Here is a 22997-nt window from a genome sequence, read left to right as displayed (position 1 = left end):
ATCATCCCATAACCCAATCCCATAAGCATATATTAAGCACCTACTATGTGCCGCATACAGGTCTAGCAACAGGGAAACACAATTACTGCATCTTCACGGGTCCAGACAACTTCACCTCTTCCAATTCCTCATAAAGCAAACTGCCCTTCTAGCTTTCCAACAAAGCTCCAGGCTGAAGAGAATGCATAGACTGGAAAAGAAAATGCAAATGGTGGCCAACACAGCAGGACACTCCAGAAAGCATTCGAATACTCTCTTAAGCAAAATTATGCAAGTGAAAGGAGATGAAAATAGTTTTCCCCCTTCTAATGAATTCCATTTTTAGCCACACTGAAAGCTCACGAGTAATGAAGGTTGAGAAGATTTCTCCAGGGACCCCAGGGCTGTAATGGGGGTTGTACAGTACTGAATTTCCCCCTCTGCAGCTCTGATGTACTTAAGCCTCGACAAAAGGCTGGTTTATCTCCCTCCAAGTTTCTTTACTATATCAAGGAATCAGATCAGATGTTACTGCCTCCCAGATGGATAGTCCTAGGGTTTCAGGCTGTAAACATCTGGCCATTAGGAGTTAGTGAGAAATTGTAGTCCAATTCTCCCCCCTAATTACTTCAGTTCAAGAGCTAAGTAACCATCCTCTACCACATGAGAGCTTAAGGGATCATCGTCAATAAGGGTCCCACAAAAGGCAGAGGTCCTTAGGAGCTGGGTCCTGGGGGGAGAGGGGTCACCCAGTGTACCTTGCTGGAATAAGACGACCTGAAAAGTTAGGGCTCTCTGATATAATGTTCATCTGTCCCGGTTATACAAGCTCGCTTGGTAATTCTGACTTCAATTATGAAATGTACAGAACAAACTTAGGAAAAGAAGGCTTTGAATCCTGCCTCCAACACTAAGTCCCCATCTGGAAGTCACAAATACACTCTTTGAGCTCCTCATCCATAAAATGGGGCTAATAATAAGTACCTAATTCTTATCTAGAGCTTTAAAGTTTATTAAAGCACTTCAAACATATGCACATGTATGTACACATATGTGCACATACACATACATGTATATATCTAGATCTACAGGTACATCTACTGGTACATATGTATATATATATATATATATATATATATATATATATATATATATATATACACACACACACACACACACATATAAGTCAGGATAAAGAGGAAATCATTTAAAGAGGGAAAGCACTAGAATTAAGAAGAACTGAGAAATGATTCCTTCAGTAGAATGATAATCTGATTATGGGCAGGAACCTTTTTTGTCTATTTGTCATCCACCTCTCTCCCCCACACTTCCTCTGCCTTGCATACAGCAGGCACTTAATAAGTGTTCACTGAATTTGTTGGAAGGCTGCCTGAAATCACTTATTTTCTATTCCCGCTGTCTGACTGTCTGGTAACAGCCCAACTAACTTACCTCCCTAAATTCAATCTCTTTCTTCTAATTCCTTTGCCAAATAGAGAGCGCTAAAATACTTCATCTAAGTTACTCCTCCATGCAAAAGCCTTTAATAACTCCCTATTCCCCTTGAGCAGTAGAATTGGATGAGTTGCTTTACTGCGTCCTCAGTACCTAGCACAAAGGAGACATTCACTTGCTGAACAAATGAAATAAAAACAAAGTGAAGGGAATCCCAGGGCCAACAGGAGAGGGTCCAAGCTCCTCAAGCCGGCATCCCAACTTCAAACCTCTCCCCATTTCTGTCCTTCCACAAAATACAGGAAGAAAAGAGCTGAAAGAGCCCTTAGCATCCTTCACCTAGTCCAGGGGTCACAGCCAAGCCTAGTCCAGGCCCAGGATTTCCTGACTCCCAGTCCCTTGAACCCATCACTGAGGACTCAGAAGGGTGGATGTGGGACCAGAATGTACTGCATTCAAATCCAGCTCCATCTGGCAGGGAAAGAAAGGGAATAGGCATTTATGTAGTGTCTACTCTGCATTAGGTCGCATGGAAGTGCTTCCCCAAAATCATCTCATCTGAGCCTTACCACAGCCCTGTGGAGGAAGTGCTGTTAGTGATCCCCATTTTACAAATGAAGAAACTGAGGCTGTTGGAAAAACTGTTACTAGGCTGTTATCCAGGGGGAATGGTCTCTGAGACAGGTAAGTGATTTGCCCAGTGTTACAGAGGTAGTGAAAGTGTCTGAGGCCAGATTTAAATGAGTCTTCCTGAGGCCCAGTTCTCCATCTATCACACTTACTCCTCCTGTATCTGGGCAAATCAATTTACCTCTCTTAAATTCACTTTACTCATCTGTAAAATGTGGGACTTGGACTAGACTATCTCAAAGCTCCCTAAGCCACTTAATTTAAAATTCTCTCCCTTCAGGGACAACCTCTAGCTTCTGTTGGACCTTACCTGGACCCTGTACCTCAGTCTCCCATCTCGGCTCCCCGACCCTACTTCTCCAGCTCAGGGACCGGGCAAAACACTCAAGAGAGGCCCCAGTGCTGGAGTCACTCCCTCTTCCAGAATTTCCCCCTCCATAAAATAAGGGGAATGAGTTAGATGATGTATACGGTCCCTTCTAGATGTGCTATCACAATAGGCTATTTACCATGGTACTTGGTGCTCAGAGACTGATTTTCTACAAATGAAATCCCATTTGCACAGACCCAACGGGCTTTGGAAAAGGAAGGAATTCTAGGCGCCTCCATCACACTCCACTGAGGGCCTCCAATGAGCACGCTCTCCTCTGCCCATGGCCATCCTGCACTGAGAAAACGCACACTGGCGTCCACCCCTCTGCCTCTGGATCCAAACCAAAAATAACGGTCCTCTTCAATACTTTCTCCTCTCTACCAGTCTTGCTGACCGTTATCGGCAGAAGCTCCAGCAGCGCTCCGTCCAATCTCACCCACAAACAGCAGCCCAGGTACAGAATGCCCAGGGAGGGCCACAGGACTCAGGATGGGACGTTGGACATGTCCCTCAGGTGCTGGACCAGACAGCCGGCCTTTCCCAGCACTTTTGGCCCATGGTGAATAACCTCCCTGCTGCACACAGGACCCATTCTGCTTCGTTGCAGGGCCAGGAAAAGAACCAGGAAGGCTCTGGGGGCTGCAGCCATGCTCTGAGTGCCCACGCCCCTTCCATCGAGCAGCGCTTTCAAAGGCTTGTTTCAAGGGCTGTTCTAAAAGACTTTCTTAATTTATGAGGTCAGGGATTGGAGCCAGATGTCATCCTCAAAGTCATCTAGTTCTAACTCCTCACTGTAAGCAAGAGAAAACCGTTCCAGGGAGAAGTGACAGCCCCCTGGGGGAAGTCCCACTCAGGGACTGCGTCAAATCCAATTCTCCCCAAACCATCTGTCCCATGAGGCTGCCCCCGACCAAAGGGGCTCTCCCTGAGTCTTGTGCCTGAAACGTTTAGTTTCCACATTAGGAAAAGAATAAAAACTGATGCCAGGATAGGGCTTCAGGGCCACAGGGTGCTAAGTGTCCGTTGATTGGAAAGCCTAACACGGTAACGGCATCCATCTATGCTTTAATCTGCACTTGTGTGATCTTCACAACAACCCTGCTCTTAGCAGCCCCATTTTAAAGTTGAAAAAACTGGAGCAAAGGGAGTCACAGAGCTGGTAAGTGTGAGATCTGAATTCAGGCCTTCCCAACTCCACACCCAGCATTACCCACTGCACTGAGGGGCTTGTCTCTCAACAAAAGAAATTGCACTGGCAGGATTCAGCTTCAGTCAAAAGCAGTTATTTAGTGTCACTGACCCCACTTCATTCTACAGAAGGTGAAACTGAGTCCCAAAGACTTCAGTTAATCTCTTTAGGTTGTAGATGACCCCTGCGATTCCTTCTAGCTCTCAGCCTATGTATGACTTCACTGGAGTCTTACAACAATTGGGTGAGGCAAAGCCAAGTGTTTCCTTGTTCCTTCTCCAGCTCATTTTTACAGATATGGAAGCCAAAACATTTGTCCCAAGACCTGACCCTGGGTCTCAGGCAGAAGAGGAACACAGGACTTCCCAATGCCAGGTTTGTGTAATCACTTCTCAGTCATGTCGGACTCTGTGACCTCACCTGGGTTTTCTTGGCCAAGATCCTGGAGGGGTAAGCCATTTCTTTCCAACTCATTTTACAGATGAGTAAATTGAGGTTAACAAACAAGTTAAAGTGGCCTAGCCAGGGCCACTCAGCTAAGTGTCTGAGGTCAGATTTAAACTCAGGAAGAGTTTGACTACAGGTCCGGCACTCTGGCCACTTAACTGCCTTACTGATACCAAGTACCTACCTTTAACCACGTTCTTTCATGATGAGGAAAAACTAAATGAAATTATCTCCAAAATCCCTTCCAATATTCAGTACTTCAATCTTGTCAACAGTTTACAAAAGCAAGAAAATAGACATAAAAACAAAAACAAAACAAGTATTTTGTTCTTACTGTCCATCAGAAAAATGGCTGAAGGAACTTTCCCACTGATTTTCCTAAACTATTCACTTCTGAAAAAGGTCAAAAGTGAACCTTCCCAGATGAAAAGGAAAAGTGATTATTTCAGCCACAGACTGAGCAAAAGAAGAGCTAACAAGGAATGCTGAAAGATCAGTATCAGCCTACAAACATGTGCATAAATAGAGCCACTCCCACACAAAGAAAAACTTGATTCAGGGATTTAGACAAGGAAGTTAATTAAAAACTCATCTCAAATTCAGAAACCAAGAGGTCAAAAACAATTCAGTGAAGAATAGATTTGCTTTTTTTTTTAATCATCAGGATTTTTGATCTATTACCTTTTGAATGGCTGTTACTTCAGTTTAAAAATTATTTTTTAACTTTTTAAAAAACTCACTACATATTTATTGGTTTTATTTGAATATAACCATAATTTGGATCTAGAACTAGAAAAGTTCTTCAAGGTCACTTTGTCCTAATTCCTCATTTTACAGATAAGTAAACTGAGGTCCAAAAAAGTCACAGAAAGTACAGCCTCTAGGTCACAAAGAAAATTAGTAGCAAAGTCACTTCCTTCTAGCTTTCTTTCTAAAGCACTATTCTCTCTCCAGCTAACTCATACAGACTCACCCCACTCATCCATTCAGGGCACTCAATATCTTCATGATCTCTCCCCCTGCCGGGGATCTTATCAAAATATGCCCTGAGGAAATGAACTCATGTGGTTTAAATGTCTTCTTTTCAAAGCTCATTTGTTTCAATCCAAAAACCTGATCTAGTTGTCAAATTTCAATTACGAGCAAGACACCTTAATTTCTACCACCTTGGGATACAGAAAGGTCCTATCTCCCAACCTGCTTGCATGCAGCCCAGCTCAAGGCACCTGGTGGGATAGACAGTCTTTAAATTTCCTTCCTGTTCTGAAGTCCACGAAGGGCTTCGGTCAGCGTGGGTTTCCTTGGTCAGCTCGCAATCATTCAGGCTGCTTTCGTACAAATAACCCAAGGCTTGAAGCCTTTTAAAGCATTAAAGCCCTACACACCTTGACTGTCGTCAACCTAGAGTCTTTACTTCACTCTACCCAATCCAGCCCAACTGGACTTCCTAAGATTTGTTGCTGTTGTCATTTAGTCATATTTCACTTGTGTAAAGACTCATCGTGTCCCCACTTGGACTTCTCTTGGCAAAGACACTACTGTAACAAACTAGTGTTTGCTTTTTTTTCCCTCTCCAGCTCATTTTACAGATAACGAAACTGAGGCAAACGGAGCCAAGTGACTTGCAGATTTAAACTCAGGAAGATGGAGTTGAGTTCTTCCTTATTGTAGGTCAGCCACATAGCTGGCTCTCTTCAAACCTCTAAGCTTTTTTTGCCCTGGCTTTACAGGAAAACAATTGCTGAAATTCCTCATTTCCTCCAAACTAAGACAGATCAAGGGCCTAAAACATTTTCTGATTCCTTCAGCTACTAGTCTTGCACATATATTGATATATTTCTTATATTCATTACATTCATCCTATATTCAATAATTAATTTCTTCTATACTTATATGTCTATATGTTTTCCCTATTGAACAGCTCTGAGAACAAATGAATTCACTTTTAGTTGGCTAAACCATAAAAACCAAGGTCAGTGGTATGGCCATGGGCAAAAGGAACAAGCACTACATAATTACACTGATGTTAATACTTTAAAGTTTTTCACCATCCCCGTCCAGTTTTTGACCCAGAAAAAAGGGGAGAGAACGATAAGCCAAACCAACTCACTTTTTTTTAATGTGAAATCTTAAAACTAAAAAGAATCTTACCATCCAAATCTCATTTTACAAATGTAGATAATAAGACCCAGACGAAAGGATATATAAGAAGAATAACTGCTGAAAGGTGGGGGAACTCCCTCTGGCCCCCCCAAAAACCCAAGAAAGTATTTTGCAAAATGAGTGCAATAAATAAAATAGGTGATATTTATATAATATTTCATGTACGATAACTACACCTGGCACACAGTAGATATATAATAAATGCCTGTTGCATTCAAACTTCATAATTATAATCATAACAAAAACAGTGACTATGTCCGATACACAGTAGACGCTTAATAAGCATTTATTATTGTCCAGCTGTCGTTTACATAACCTAATTAGTGGTCGTAATAACATGTAGACGTACGAGGATCCGCTGAAGGAAGGAGGCATATTTAGCTGGAGAAGAAATGATTACAGGGGAATGTGATAGATGTCTCCAAGTATCTGAAGGGCTGGCTGCCATGTGCTGGAGAGATTAATTAGATTTGTTTTCTGAGGCCCTGGAGGGGAGAACTAGGAGCAATGGGTAGAAGTTGTAAAGGGGCAAAGTCAGGCTTGACAATAGGAAAAGCTTCTTTTTACTGAGCTCCCCAGAAGAGAAATGCTTTGTGTGGGGAGAGGGGGGTTTCCCCTTCTCGGAAGTTTTCAAGTGGAGGCTGGATGACCAGTATGTGCTAGTGAGATCCTATAGGACAGTGGTTCTCAAACTCCTTTTCTCAGTATCTTTCCGATATTAACAACTATTGAGAATATGTCCAAAGATATTTTGTTTATATGGGTTACATAATAGATATTTATCATAAATAGAAAAAAAAAAACTAATTTTGAATTTGTAGACCCTCTGAAAGGATTTCAGAGACCCTCCAGGATTCACTGCACCACACTTTGAGAACCACTGCTGTAGGAGATGGCCTCCGAGGCCCTTTCCAACTTTCACATTTTGTCTATAAAAATGTAAGTAATAATAATGTCCATTATTATTATTATTATGAGCACTTGAAGGTCTGCAAAGCACAAGAATGCTGGAAGAAAGGGAATTTTTACAGATGGGACAGAGATGAAGATCTTGGTTTTAAGTTTATTCACCTCTGGTAAAAATTCACCTTGACATCAGTTCTCCAATCTAATGAAATGTATTTTGAAACTAGAGCTTTATCTAAATTCCCCCCCCCCCCACCCCTTTTTTAATCTAACTTCAAATGAAGCAGAAATGCAAGGGTTATGTCCAATTGAATCTAGTTCCCCCAGAAATAGGCTCTATGTGAAGTGAGGGGCCCTGAATTCAAAACCCAGTTTCCCTGCTGGCTCCCTGTGTCCAAGTCTTGGAACTCAGTTTCCTCCCATTATTCAGCAAGTTGGACCTAGGAGCTCTGAGTCCTTTTCTGGTTCTGAGATCCTATCATGTGCCCACGGTCACACAACTTGTTGAGACTCGATTGGTAAGTGCAAGCGTCTCGGGCCCGACGGGGTGAAGGAAGCAGAGACTGGGGCCCTGCTGCCTCAGGACAATGACCAGCCAGCCAGCAAACACTTGTTCAGTCCTAAATGGCGACCACTCCAAATCTCATGTCCTCTAGGAGACATGGATACTTAGAGGTGAATCCTGGCCTAAAGCATCACTAGGCACAGGGATCCAGAGCTCAAAAGGGCCCATCAACCCCACCAACTGCGATTGTGCAGGGCAGGAAACTGAGGCCCAGAGAGAACCGACCCCCCAAAACCACTCAGGGGCCGAGTCCAGCTCCAGTATTACACAGACAAGCATTCTGCCTCAAAGGGAGCCGCTGTCTGCATGGAACCCAAACTGATAACAGGTAGGAAGGGAGATGGGAGACCGATTAGGAGGTGGAAGAGAGCTCAGACATCATCTTAATCCTTCATTTAAAAAATGACAAAACTGAGATCTGAATAGATAAAAAATCTTCAAACTCCAGCGGCTCTCCTTTATCTCTAAGATCAAAAACAAATACTTTTGTTTGTTTTCAAAGGTCTTCACCGAGTATCTTACCCACTCATTCCTGCACTGCATGGTCCCATTTGTCACATTCTGTCATCTATCTCCCTGACTAGGAGATGTCTCCCAGGCCTGAATATTCTCCCTCCTCACCTCAACTCCTTGGAATTCCTGAGTTCTTTTAAGACTCTGATCAAGGCACTTTCTTTTGGTTTTCCTAATGCCATTTCCAGTAAACTTACAATGTGGCTACTCTATAGCTGTGAATCTGGCAATATACAAACTGATTCCCCCCTTAGACCCTAAGCTCTGGCTGGGCAGAGACTCTGGCTTTTGTCTTTGTGTAACTAGTATTTACCACAGTTCCTAGCAACTAATAAGCACTTAATAAATGCCTGTTGAATGATTCTAAATCAACTATATTCGGCTATTATGAAGAAAACATCTGTTTAAGCAACTATCAGGTAAAAAATGATCTGAAGCCAATTCTTTCATTTTACAGAGCAGGAAACTTCAGACCAGAGCAATAGGACAGAGCTAAATCACCAAATTCAGTACACTTTCCACCTTCAGTACACTGCACCACCTCTGGAGTGAATAGATGGCCACAGCCAATGAACCCCAGATCCTGGGTCATGAGGAGTCACCCTCTGAGATTAAAGCTAACGAGATAATCCAAAGGAAGCCTTCCCAGAAACTAATCACCCTCCAAGGTGATTTAGAGAGTGCAACTAAACAGATCAAGGTGCTTTTTATCCCCAAATTCCTTGGGAAATAGCTAAATGCAATCAATGAAAAGTACCGTGTGAACTTGGAAACTGTAACGTAGGAGTAGAGCGTATCGGGGACAAGTGAAATAGTACCAAGCCTCCAAGCTGAAACCTGGAAGGGTTGCTGTCCAGGGTACAGGGCAGGGGCCAGCGCCAGAGAAGGGAAAGCTGGGCTGGGGAAGGGGGAGGGAGCCGGGGCCGTCTGGATTCCAGCGCTTGCAGGCCGGCTGCTTTGAAGAGACTAGCTAGGAGTGTTTAGTTTGGTTTGGTGCCCTCTTCTCTCCCTTCCCCGACTCCAAGGAAAGAAATTTAGGTTTGAAAGAACAAAAAACTCCAGAAGTAGCTAGGACATACAGCAATCTTTAGCGTCACAGAGAGGATTCATGCTGAACTATGGCCCAGACTTCTCGGGATCTATGGGGATTCTGTGATTATAAATCAATGTCCAACCCACTTTGAAGATATTGCATCCTTATAATGGAGGATTGTAACATCCCAGGTCTATATACCTAGAAATGCCTTGAGAGGACATCCATTTCAACATAATCATTTTACAGATGGAAAAACTCAGATCCTGAGGTCACACTTCTAGAAAATAGAAGAGCCAAAACCGGAGGCCAGATCTACTAAATCTAAATCTAGTTTCTACACCATAAGATGATTGATGTCAGTCTCCTTCCTTCCTACCCCAAACAAGCTTCTACAGCATGTATTAATGTAAATTTCCTCTAAGCTCATCTAATTCCCCTTAACATGTTTTCATATTTACCAAGCAGCATTCTGACCTTATTTCTGTTTCTCAAGTATAGTTCCCTGTATGATGGAAAATGCACTGATCAACAGTTACAAATATTCAGTGTAACTTGCAATTTTATTGCTCGCCATAAATTAATAAATCAATATTCTGATTTTCCAATCAGTCTCCAATTAGTTTGGCTAATGGGAAAATAACTTGACTTTTATCAACTCTAAATGAACTGATAACACAAACGCAGCTAAAAGCTAAAAGTACATAGACGCAGGAGGACATGACTTCAAATCCCTCCTTGGGCACACATTACCTGTGTTACCCTGGGTCAATAATTTAACCTATTTCAGTTTCAATTTCCTCATCTACAAAATGGAAATTTTAAATAACCTACATTGTAGGGCTATTGTGAGTGTTAATAGGACTAATGAGGATTTTGCAAACCCTAAAGTGCAACATAGAACTTATCTCTTCCTATTATTATAAAATTCCTGAACCTGAATAGTAGATCCCCATCTTAGAGGAACCCTCCAAAGTAGAATAACACACTTATCTGGAACGTAGCTATCTGAATCATCTTAAATGAACAAAAAAAAGAGAGGGACCATAAGAGATGTAACAAAGTCCATATGTTTTTCTCCCAGGTAAGCAGTTAAAATCTTCACTAGGAGCCTATTTATTCTTAATTCACAATAAAATTCTAAAAGATTGGATAATCTGGTCTCTAATCAAAGACAGAACAAATTAGAAGATGGGGGAACGGAGGAAAGTAAACAGACATCAGGAAGAACTGACAGCCAGTGCAACCTTAAATCAACAAGGAAAGTTAAACTACCCTCAAATATACGCTGTAAGAAGACACAAAAAGAATTAGCCCAATGAAAATACATTTTTAAAATGTAGCACCCTAAAGGGGCAACTCCCTTGTGAACTGAGTGGGTTTGGGGAGCTTGAAGGGATCCCCAAGATACTGATCACCTCATCCCTGTTTTATAGATGTGGAAACTGAACCTCAAATGAGGTGATCCAGCTAATCAGTGCCAAAAGCAAGATTTAAAATATATCTCCTATCTCTCAAATCCAGTGTCCTTTCTTTCCACTGTCTCCTATTCAAACCAACTCATTCCTAGAGTATTCTGGATAGCTGAGATTTAGTATTCCACAAAGCTCAGCATGAAAACAGCCTCAGTCCTGACCTCCCATTAGTTAACAGAACTCTAAGTGAAGGGTAATATTGCACTTTCCTAATTCTCTGGCAGGGATTGTGGAGCCACAAACTCAGATAAATATAATCTTGCTGCAAAAATTAGCAACTTTTTTAGGAATTCTCGACTGAACAGCACTCCTTCTATTCAGATTTCATATGAACCATGTTTAAAAGGCAAATACTGGTGGTATTTCAAAGAAAGATGCTTCGACCTAGAATGGATTCCATAACCCTTTTAAAGACAGCACTGCGAGTTAAAACTAGAACTGTGGCTTCTGAGCCCCTTCTTTGGGATTTGGCCAGACCCAACAGTTTTGAGGATAATCTGGAGGTCACTTGAAATGCCAAGCACAGAGAATTAATGAGGCTTAATAAGGGACTATAAGACTCTTGAGGCCTCAGTTTCTACATGAGGAAAAGGAAGGGGGTGGCTTCTTTCAAACTCAAAATCCTGTTGCCTGCAAGAAATTTATCATCTCACCGGTTACCTACCCCCCGGATTTAAACCCTATTTTCAAGCCCAGCTTGATTATATGGTCTGGTTTATTTCTTTTTGGAGGAAGGGGGCGGGGGAGTTGCGGCTCCAAAGCATTAGTGGGTGACAGGTTGAGTTAGAGAGGACGATTCCACTCAACTCTCAGAAATCACAGAGTGCCTCTGGCTGGTAAAGAAGCCAAGGGAAGGGTCCCAGCCACAGCCGGTCTTAAGTCCTCTTTTGCAACAGTGCATCGTTGTGATCACAGGATTTTGGCTGGTCCCTAACCCAAAGACCACCGAGTCAGCACCCCTTACAGAAGGGCCCAGAGCCTGCTCCACAACACAACAGCAGGAAGCCACAAAGCTGGATTTGATTCTCCCTCCAAGTCCAGCACTCTTTTCACTATACAATAGCTGCCTCCCGGGTCACCAACACTGTAAAAAAAAAAAAAAAAAAAAAAAAAAAACTCCTCCAAAAATACCCTAGAGACAGAAGGTCCATAGCTACCTCTTACTTAGCTCATGTCAGCACCAGCAGGCAAACGGGCAATGGCTTGCTCAGTTAAATCTGAAGTGTTTTCTTCAAGACTGTATTTTCTAAATACTCTAAAAGCTACGAGGAACAGCCATTGTTATCAACTGATCTACTAACTGTAAAAAAAGACTTTTAGATTTTTCATGTCTTTCCTTTGAACACTATAGGCCTTAACTAGGGAGGCAAGCTTGAAAAAGGAGAACAGTATTTCAAATGGGCAAACAGAAATGGAATTCCTGACAGGTCAAGTAAAGAATGATAGTCTGCTGGAATTTTAGCGAGGTTCCCTCCTGTGGAAATAGGTTCTTTAAAAAGCTGAAACTGTTGAATCTCTTACAATTAATATGACCCACAATGGACAGGCTACCCAGGAAGGTTTGAAAGTGATTCTAACTTGAGGGCTTTAAAACCAGAGTTAACTTGATGTCATAATGATTTCTTCCTGCCAAACACAGCAGCATGGTGCAACTGAATCTGGACTCAAGAGATCTTCTATCCAAATCCCTGTATGAGCTTGGACTGGTCATTTTTGCCTCTCTTGGGTTCAGATTCCTTCTTGCATAAAATGTGTCTTGTCCATTTTCCTTCCTTCCCTAAGGTCACTTCCCAGATCTAAGTGCGTGATCTTACCACTCAGAAGTAACAGTTCCTGCATTTCGCCCAGATTCACATCCCTGTGGGAGCCATCACAGTCACACAGAGTAGCCTTGTCCATGGTCCCTCAGCTAGTCTTCCTTCAAGATGCTTTAGCATCAAACTCAAATACAAATAGAGGCCACTAAACTATACATATCGATTGCTTTCGCCACATGGCGACCTTGAAAATCACATATGAGCGTGACCTCTGTTCTACTGTATTTTTTTTATTTTGTTAAATGTTTCCAAATTACATTTTAATCTGGCTCCAGGGGGATTTTGTTGCAGGCTTGCACATATGACACCTATAATCTAAGGGCAGCCTTTCCTGATCCCTTCAACTTCTCTCCCTAACAACATTACATTTATATTTTGCATTTATTCCCTACATGCTCATGTACAGAGAATGTCTCTCCCCAAAGGATGTAAACTCCTAAAAACACAGGAGAAACTGTTACATTTTTATCCGTCTTCCCCACCCCAGCACAGTAACAAGTACACTAGAGCTGGCGCTATCAGAGCAGAGCCCAGAGCCCCGGTGTCCAGATCAAAGACCCTGTCAGTGCTCTTGTTGCCTCTCAAGAAGGAAGCTGCCTCAAGAGCAAGAGGCACACAGTCAGGTTTTCCTAATGTCAATCCCTTCACCAATCACAAGGCAGCTCTATCAGCTCTAGGGCTTTTAATGCAAACTCTGATGGGCCATTAACTATAATGCTTGTCAACAGGGGCCACTGTAATATTAAAGACCCCTGAGCACCTACAGAGATAATAAGAGAAAGGAATAGAATTCCAGCTGAGGCACAAATCCCCTCATCTCCCCGCATCCTGACTCAACTTCAAGGAGCACCAAACACTGGTTTTGGTGGGGGGGGGGGGTGTGCTCTTCCAGAAGCCAGGACATGGGATGACAGAATTTTCAGAGCCAGAGGGACCTCACAGGCCATTCGGTCTAACTCCCAAGTGCCTCCCTCTCCAGCATCCCCCTAAGTGGGTCACAAAGCCTTTGTTCAAAGCCTCCAATGAGAAGGAACTTACTCCCTCTTAAGGCAGGTCATTCCACTTAAAGCTTTCAAAGTGCTGATTTTCTCTCCCTTATATGGACTCTCCCTTTGCCTCTAATCCAATGTCTAGCCATTCCTGGTCTCCAGACTCCCCTTCTTGGCTTTAGAGGTCGACTCCTGGAAACTACTGAATCTTAAGTCACAGTTAGCTCAGGGGTCTCCTAGCATACAGGAACTCCTTCAGCAACATATGCACAAACTGGGATTGGCAAATATATACGTCAGCTACTTATATTACCGACACGAGTGATCAACAGGCCATGCTTGAAGACTTTCCAATGAAAATGAAGCTACTTTGTCCCAAAGTTGCCCATTCCTCTTTTGGATAGCTGTTAGAAAAGTTCCTAACATCTAACCTAATTTGCCTCTTTATAATCTCTAGGTATTGCTCCTAATTCCTTTCAGGCTGTAAAAGGCCTCTAGAAACCATCAAACTAAGAATTATAAAATTATCAGTATTGGAAGGAACATTTAATACATTTTCCACAAGTTATCATTTAGATTCTGTCTAAAGACCTTGAGTGAGGAAGAATCCATTTCTTCCCATGGAAGAAGCAGTTCACTCCATTTGGCACAGTCATAAAAAAGAATTGGATAAATAGGAAAGAAATGGGTAAGATACCTAATAGTAATATAGTATGGGATAATAATAAATATGGGGAAAATACTTCAACAAGATTACAAACTTTGAGTTGTTAGAAACTTTAACAATTTCTCCAAGGATTCTTAACCTGTGGCCTATAGAGATATTTCAATGTCTCCATGAACTTGGAAGGGGAAAAAAATACAACTTTATTTTCACTAATCTCTAAGTGAAACTTAGCATTTCCTTCAATCATGATAGGTGACAATAAACATTCTTCTATCGGGTCTACAGGCTTCTCTAGAATGCCAAGGGGATCCACGACACAAAAGTTTTGGAACCCCTGATCTAATCTAAGCTCCCTCACTTTATAGATGAGGAAATTGAGGATTAAAGGCACAAAGTAACAAGACTAAATTTGAACAGTCCAATGCACCAAAACTTTAGCATTACAAAGAGATCATCTGGTAGTTCCTTTTCAAATAAGTAAGTCTATTAGGAAAGCAATTTCTTGAATTTATTTTAAAAAATAAACACATGCTCTCCAAACTCAAGATCTTGAAGTTACATTAAAATGTTATTTTTTTATGTGAGTAGGCTGTTTGTGTGTTTTTATGTAATGTGGAAAATAATGTTCTCTCATTTTACCCAAGTGGAATTTTATTTCTACAGATTCTGCCCCTCTAGTTAGGTTTTCTGCTAAAGCCAATTTCAGGATTTATTCAAAAGATAATTTGGTCAGAAAGTATCAGGGGACTGATTTTTTCATAAAAGGGGGTTCAGTGTGGAAGGTGAAAAATGATCATCAAAGACAAAAAGAAGCAATAAAACATATTTTTAGAAATCAGGCTGACATATTTCCTGAGCATCACCTAGGTACACGAATGCACTCTAAGAAGTCATTTCTACACCAATTAAGTACTCTTAAAAAATGAGACATCAATCACTTAGGAAGGATCTATCAACTCCAGGAATGTGCTAGACACTGGGTATACAAAAGTTTATCTAATACTTGGTCATTATACAGAAAAATATAAAATAGTATGATTAGTTACTTCGTTTAAAAAAAAAAAAAAAAGAAAGAAAGAAAGAAAAGTCACGTGAGATCTGAGAGAGGTCATTACTAATGGGAGGGAAGAGATTTCCTGAAGGAAACCCACTAACTCCTCTACAACACTAAAATCTATGTCACATGGATTAAAGAATATGGTTAAAATAAAACCTTTCCTATTAGAATTAAAAAAGGTCTTGTTAATCTATGGCTTTCCCCCTTTCTGCAGAACTGGGCTTGTTTAAGTGATTCAACCTCAGTGAAGCCTTTTCACACACACACAGGATCAGAAAGCTTAAAGTGACCTGAGAGGTGACCTCAATAACAAGGCAGGTAGGGTAAGGCAAGCGGCTAGGGGAGGTGGACAGAACAATCCCTCCTCAAATAAGCACACAATTGCCTCTGTGTGATCCGGAGACCGGGTCCTGAGCTCTCCGAGGGATAGATAGCAGCAGCTCACAAGGTTGTGGGAGAATCAAGTGAAATCACACTGATAAAGCACGATGTGAACCACCAGCTATTAGTAACATGCCCAAACCCTTCACCTGGGAGGACACCTAACCCAGCTCTCACATTTCCTAGTCAGTCAGCCAACTGCCATTTTTTAGCCACCTAAATTTTTTAGCACGTAGTAACGTGCCAGGCACTTCTGCTAAGCACTGGGGAGTCAAAGAACGGCAAAGGATAGTTCTTGCTCAAAATAGAGACAGAGAGGGAGACAGACAAGGGGGCAGGGGGAGACAGAGAAAAGAAGCAAGTAATCTTGGAAATTAAGGAAGGCATTCCTATTGAAAGAGACTTCTAGATATTAAGTGATTCGCCTAATGTCACGCAGAAAATGGCAAAACCAGAATTCAGACTTTGTCCTCTGACTCCAAACTCAAGGCTCTACAGCAACCATTTAAAGTAGATCTGAAGAAAACTCCAATTTTATGCAAATAAATTACCAGATAATGGAAGCAGGAAGGCTTTTAAATGTTTAAATAGAGATAGGGACTGAGATCTGTGATTTCACTGTCTTTAGGAACACCCTGCAGAGTAAACTCCTTTTACAAAGGCAGAAGAGACCAGCAAAGTCCCTTTATTTTAGTCTTAAAGAACTTCTTAGTGCAGGAAGAACTTACAGGACTTACCCAACATCACAGGGCTGGTGTGTATCAGAGATACAACTTGAAGCCATCTCTTCCTAATTCTGAGATTAAATCCCTCTCCCTTCCCTCTTTCTGTGGGTCTTGCTCCCCTGTCTCTCCCTTTCCCCTCCACATTCAGCAACACTGAGCTCCCCCTATCAAAGTAAAGATGTAGAATGAATTCCCTGAACAGGAGATAATCTAAAACCTCTAGATAACTGCCTATGGAAGGACTACATGACTGAAAGGGATTTAGAGATAATCTAATCCAAAGCCTTCCACAGTTGACAAATGAGGACAGAGGCCCGGGCTCCCACGGGCGCCACTCCCAGGTCCTTTGCTTCTAAGGCCAGGACTCTCGTCACTTCGGTACAAAACCTTCTACACGCTAGACAGAAACCCAGGCCTCCCTGACGGCCCCCCTCCCTCCCAAGCACACACACAGCTTTTTTTTGACAAGCCTCTAGAAGGACCATCTTAAGAGGCGGAAGGAAGATGCCTCCTAATTGGGCTTCCTTCCAGAAAATCAGTTATCGGACTAAAGTAGATATTCTTAGAATGTGCTCAAAGACAGATTCTGAGATGTTTTCTTATGAATCCTCTAGGGAGTGATCGGATTGATCTGCCCTCCCAGGGAATTTTTCAGAAGGCTGGAATCCCTGTTTAAGAGAGACAATAAGGATGGTTTACAGATAGAAACACTAAGTGGTGGAGAGAGTTAAGAGTTGGGAGTGGCTGGATTCCAATTCAGTTGGGACATAAGGCAGTTGGGACTGCCTTATGAACTTAAGTTACTGACCTTCTCTGGCTGTGGGTATCTTCATCTCTAAAATAAGGGGATATTCTAGAATAGTCTGTGAAATCTGGTCCAGCTCTAAAGCTACAGTTCCCCCAGCTGTGTAATCCCTGGGCATCTCCCAGGAAACTTTAGGACTTATTTACTAAGGAAAGGACTATCTCAAACTGCAGAAATTCCCACCCCAGGAGTAATCCATGGGAAGACTGGAGATTATCTGGGAATACTGAGTAACATAAATTTGCTTGCTGATCTACAACTACTGGAAGGAAAGGTTTTCCCACCCAGAATTCCTAATAGTCTCACCTTCTGCCCACCCATCCTCAAGAAAAAATAGACTTAACCTTCAAAGTACACCATAAATCAAAGGATTTGGAGCTGGGGAGGTGGGAGGGACCTCAGGGATCAGCTAGCCCAATGGTTTCCCTTCACAGAAGGAAGAGGCCCGGAAGGAAGGCGCAGCTTATCCAAAATCACACGTGTAGTTTAAGGGGCAACATCAGTATTTTGAGGAGCAAGTCTGGTACCCTGCCTCCAAGTCTGTGCTTTTTTTTCTCCACTAGGATCTAAGAGGAAACTGTCTAGTGTCTTCGCCTAAACTTGATGGAGGAGAGTGAACAAACCTCAAGTTGGGGAGTCTACTTCTCTCATGACCTGGAGGATGGCAATTCTTGCAGGGAGTCCCTGGCACCCTTAGCAAGTGATCACTGTTGAGTGTGTCTGAGCCCCGGCCCGGAGCTGAAGAACAGACGCTCCAGGCCCCCGGACTTGCGGCGTGCAGCCAGCAAGCTCCCCAGGGCGGCCGGGCTTTCCGCTGCCACCTGAGGAGCAAAGCCCTCGGTGCATTCCATTCCTGCAGGAGGAAGTTGCCAATGCTCTCCCCCCGGAAGGCAGCTTTGCGTCTTCACTAACACCCCGCTGCCACAAGCGCAGGAGATAATTAAATGAAGTCAGGATTCGCCTGGGCAGCTAGAGGGCTACAAATCTCCCTACGCATCCGAGGCCGGGAACCTCCCTCCTGATTAGGGCTCCAAGTGGAGGCTGCCTTCAACGGGCCTCCCCGGGGAGGGCAGAGCCCCTCCGGGGCTCGGGAATACACGTGAGCCGCCGCCTCGGCGGGTCGGGCCCGGGGAGGCGCCCTCGGCGGCGGCTCCAGCAGGAAGGGCGAGGCGGGGCCGGGCTGAGCAGGGGATGCACGGCCGCTCGGCAGCGGCGGCGGGAAGTGCGGGCACGCTTCCAGGGCCCGGCCAGCTGCCGCCCGGGGGCACGCACACACCCCTGGCGGCATTAGTTGGGTGCCTGCATCTGCAGGCACTGCAAGCCAACGCGCCGCGCCGAGGCTGCCAGGGTGCCCGCAGAGCCGTGCGCCGCGGCTTCCCATCCCCACCCCCCTTCCGGAAAGGGCAGAAATAACAACGAGGCTGGCGAGGGAGGGGGAAGGGGAAGGAGGGGCGACGGAAAGTAACTCGCGGCCCAGCCGCCCCAATAAGCCCTTCCCGCAAGGATGCCACCTTCACTCAAGGAAACGTCCCCAGCTGGTGCCGCCGCCGCCGCCCTGCTGCATTTGCAAAGTGACCAGCAGCTCAAACCCCCACCCACAGGCTCGCGGCTCCGCCCTCCCCGGCTCCCCCGGGCCCTCTTCTCCAATCCGCTTGGGCCCGGCAGCAAATCAAACTCGGCCCCCACCCCCACCTCCCGGCGAGGCGCCCCAGCTTTCCCGGATTCGCTTGCACCGGGTGAAGCGGCGTGCACATTCATGCGGGGGGGTGGGGTGGGGGGGAGAGAGGGGGGCGGGGAGGCGCGAGAGAAGCGGTTTGGGGAGGGGGGGGGTTGCCGTTGCGGCGGTGGCGGCGAGGGAAGAGACTTCACCTCCCGTCTCTCCAGCCTCTCCTCCCACCTCCCCAGACAGTTCTGGAAACTGTGTATCACCTCTGTCACAGGAAACCATCTAGCAAAAAGGCGGCGCAAAACAAATAAACAAACGCCAGCCTCTCTCCCTCTCCTCCCAGGCTCTCTGGAGCTCCAGCCGCCGCGCCCTGATCTGGGCCAGGGGATCCGAGGGGATCCGCCGGCTCTCCCGGGACCAGACTTCCCGAGGCTGCGGCGGCAGCTGTGCACGCCCAGAGGGCTTTCTGTCGTTTTATCCAGGCCAAGTGGCCTGGGCACTGGCCCTGTGCGTTCCTTACTCCAGGCAGCCCCTCCATCCTTCCCTCCCTCCCCCTCCAAGATCAGGGAGCTGAAAGGGACCCTGGCGTGCGTGATATTATCGACAGCAATCCCTCCACTTACAGATAAGGAAACTGAGGCCCAGGGGGGAGGGGGAAGCATATGGCACCGACCCGGGTTTTACAGTTCCTAAAGGGCAGAACCAGGTTACTAGGTCTGGGGTTCTGTCCGCAACGCCATGCAGCTTATGCAAAGTCCCCCGCGGAAACCCAAACTTGGCCTGTTCAATGGACCTTGCAGTCAGGTTAGGTAAGTCGAGGTTCCCCCTACCCCCGACGCTGCTTCTCCACCGGCTCCCCTCTGGCAGGAAAGAGGATGCTTGCAAAAGTTACACCCTCTATCCGCCACATTGCACCTGCCCACGTGCCGCTGGAGATCAGCATCCATTTCTCTCCATCCTCACTCCACCCCCAGCCCATTTCCTTTCCTCCCAGGTAACCCCACGGCCATTGGGAGGGTGGAGAGGCTGCTAAGGCAAACAGCTAGGGAAGTTGAGGAAGACCTCGGAAGGATGGAGCTAGTGCACCTGCCTTTTACTGCTGCTGCTACTCTCGCCACCACTTTCAGTTGCAGCAGAGCCTGAGGCGGCCCCGCCTCTTCTCCACCACCCCCCACCCCAGAGGCGGGCGGGGAGAAGGGGGGGCGGGAAGGAGGTGGAGGGGATCGAATTTCTCCAGCAAATGGGACCGTTCCGACAGGATTCGAATCCCAGGTCAACATTCCAAATTCCATCTATTCCCTGAATTTGCAAAGCAAGCACCAAACAACCCCAGGGAAAAACTGCTCCAAAGAGCACGCTGATGGGGAGGGAACAGCCCCACAGCACCCCCACTCTTAAACGCAACACACACAACACGTGCATTTAAGGTCTTGGCAACTTGCAGCCCGGTGGGGTACGCTACACACCCAATTTCAAGATCGAGACGGTCAGTGGGCCCCACCTCCACAATTTGCAAATGGTGCCAAAGGTTGCAATTTGCAATTCACTTAAGTTGGTGATTAATCGGTACTTTCCCTCCCTCTCACGACACCGTAGCGACTCCATCCTAATTCCACCTTTGAATGAGGGGTTTATACTTTCCGCTAATCTCTCGAAAAGTAACGAGCTTCGCTATAGAGAACCCCAATTCGAAGAATCTTCCCCCTCCCCCAATTCTTTCCCCAGTACACTCTGGAATTGATGCAATGAATATTTTGGACTGCTAGTGTCACGGTTCTAAGAGCTGGCTCGTGGCTCCCCCTCACATATATATGTACCTATGCACACAGAGACACACACATACACATGGCCGTACAGATAGATGTTCCCCATCACCCTGCCGCGAACAGACTGGATATTCCTATAGACAAGGACCTGCACTCTTCTGCCATTACCATCTGTCTACCAAGTTGTTACTAGGCTTCTTTCTGTTCCCATGCAGCCCAATGCACACGGGTTTTGAAAACCTTCCACCCGAGGGCCAACTACCCCAAGGGTGCTTTGAGACCGGTTGAGGATTCACCTGAAGACAGCATGGTCTTGACCAATGCAAGAAAAAGGGGGGGGGGGGGAGAGATTTCTTAAAGTCCGCAGCAGCCCTCCCCCCCTCCAAAATTTGTCTTTAAATTTTTCTTAAATTAAAAACTTACTGATCACCCTAGATCATATCTCAAGCTCCCCAAACAGTGCTGTCTGCTTCTCCCGGGGCTCCCCGGGGCCCCAGCCATGAATGGCCAAGTTCGTGGTGGGATAGGAGCGCGGAGCCGCTGCCTGCCTGCCCGCCCGCCCGCCCGCCTGCTGCCTGCTCGCCCGCCCGCCCGCCTGGCTGCCTGCCTCCCTCCCTCCTGGTTACATATCCAGAACCCAATCTTTTGGCGCCATATTAATGACGTACTAGATTATTTCCACTAGGCAGCGACCTTCGGCATTAAATTACTCCCGAGAACTCCCGAGCAAAGCAACAGACCCATCAAATATGGCTGTGCAGCCCTGCTCGGCTCTGCTCTGCTCTGCTCTGCTCTGCCGGGCTGGGCTGGCCCTGGCTGGGCTCGTCCTGCAGCCGCCGCCAACGCCGCCGCGGGCTCCGGACCCACACGCAGCACACACACACACACACACACTCACACACACCCCCGCGCGCTCACCTCCCCACACGCCGCGCCCCCTCCCCCCGCGCGCTCACACGCACCCTCACCCCCACACACGCACACACACCCGCCCGGTACCTGCTGCTGCTGCAATGGTGCTGCTCGCCAGTGGGCTCGGAGTTTGGCGGCGAGCGAGCGCGGCCGCCGGCGCCTCATGAGTTCAGGGTGCCGCGGGGTGGGGAGGCGAGCCGAGCGCGGCTCCTGCACTTGCACCCGTGCACACACACACACACACACACACACACACTCACACACACAACATTCGCACGGCGCGCACACACACACACACACGCACTCTCACACTCGCACACGGAGGCACTCTCTGACTGACGTTTTACTTGTTATGGAGGAAGGACTCCGTGAATCAAACTCATTTCTGGGTCACTGCTGCCACAGGGGGGAGCACTTTAATCCCTTGCCAAAACTAGGAGGGTGGGGAAGGAGAGGAAAGAGAGGGAGAGAGAGACGCACTCAGGAACTGTCTGTCTCCCTTAACCCTTGCGCGTCCGGGCTGCACCCGGGGCCAGACCTCCCGGCTGGCGCGCGCCTCTGGGGGCGATGCGGGAAGAAGAGAAGGCGGAAGCCCAGCGGGGATGGCCAGGGTCGGTTTTCTGGGCGTTTACTTAGGACCGCAGATTTGGAGCTGGGAAGGACACCTCTCCGATGGGGAAGCCTCACAGACCTGAAGCGATTGCTCCAAGGTCACACTGCCTCGTAGGACTCTGATGCTGAGGGCCGCCTCCGGGATCGGTGATCAGTCTATTTTTAGCTCCCTCAGCTCCATTCCACCAGTCCCACTACGTGCAAGACTCGACCCAACAGACAGATCCCTCTGCCACCAGTCCGTGGGTTTTATGCATGCTTGACATTGATAGTTACACCTTGCCACGAGTGCAAGTCGCCATGATACATGTGCAAGCAAGAATGGATCTGAAGTTAGAGGACTTGGATTTGAGTCCTGGTCCTCGGGAACTTGTGTAGATTACAATCCCTCAGAGCCTCAGTTCCCTCCTCGGAAAAAATGAAAAGACTGAATCAAAGCACTCTTCTGGCCCTAAATATGATTCTAAGGTGACCCTGCTCCATACCAGTCTAACCTCATTAACACCTGAAAAGTATGTCTGTATGAATGGGGAAGCGGGTCATCTATCTGTGGTCAGAGACAGCAATGTCCCCGTGGGTAAAGTTAGATGACTCAGAAGACTGGCTGGAATTCGGACTCAGACACTTACTAGTTATGTGACCCTGGGTATGTGACTTTTCTAACCCCAATACTTAATTTCATCTCTCAAATGGCGGCAATTATATAGCACCCATCACTCAGGGTTTGGTAGTTATGGGGAGGGGGGGAAGTATATACACCCAGCTCCTCAAAGTAGACAATCTCTATTCAGGGCTCCCATTCACGTCAAAGGCATTTAATGAAATATTCAGAAAAATAGCAACAAAACAGTCCGTCCCATAAATCTGGGATA

At 45.9% G+C, this 22997-nt stretch overlaps 1 protein-coding gene across 5 annotated transcripts in view; it reads right to left on the bottom strand.

Annotated features, from left to right (window-relative positions):
• Positions 1–21934, bottom strand: part of JADE1 (jade family PHD finger 1) — a 79754-nt gene extending 57820 nt beyond the window's left edge. Inside the window, exons 1-2 of one of the 5 annotated variants that reach the window (XM_031944085.1) lie at positions 21601–21934; positions 45–190 (exon numbers count right to left, since the gene is read on the bottom strand). Coding sequence is in view for 1 of the 5 variants with exons in the window: in XM_031944088.1 (XP_031799948.1) it covers positions 21594–21678 (85 nt within the window). In the remaining 4 variants the exon portion in view is untranslated. Of the gene's footprint in view, positions 1–44; positions 191–21269; positions 21495–21593 lie in introns of those variants that run through there. The other 4 variants (XM_031944088.1, XM_031944084.1, XM_031944087.1 and 1 more) reach the window with 4 other exon arrangements.
• Positions 21935–22997: the final 1063 nt, after the last annotated feature.

This window comes from Sarcophilus harrisii, chromosome 6 (genome assembly GCF_902635505.1).
Source record: "Sarcophilus harrisii chromosome 6, mSarHar1.11, whole genome shotgun sequence".
Lineage (NCBI taxonomy): Eukaryota > Metazoa > Chordata > Mammalia > Dasyuromorphia > Dasyuridae > Sarcophilus > Sarcophilus harrisii.
The sequence above is the reverse complement of the archived record's forward strand: the minus strand, read 5'-3'. Positions and strand labels throughout refer to the sequence as shown.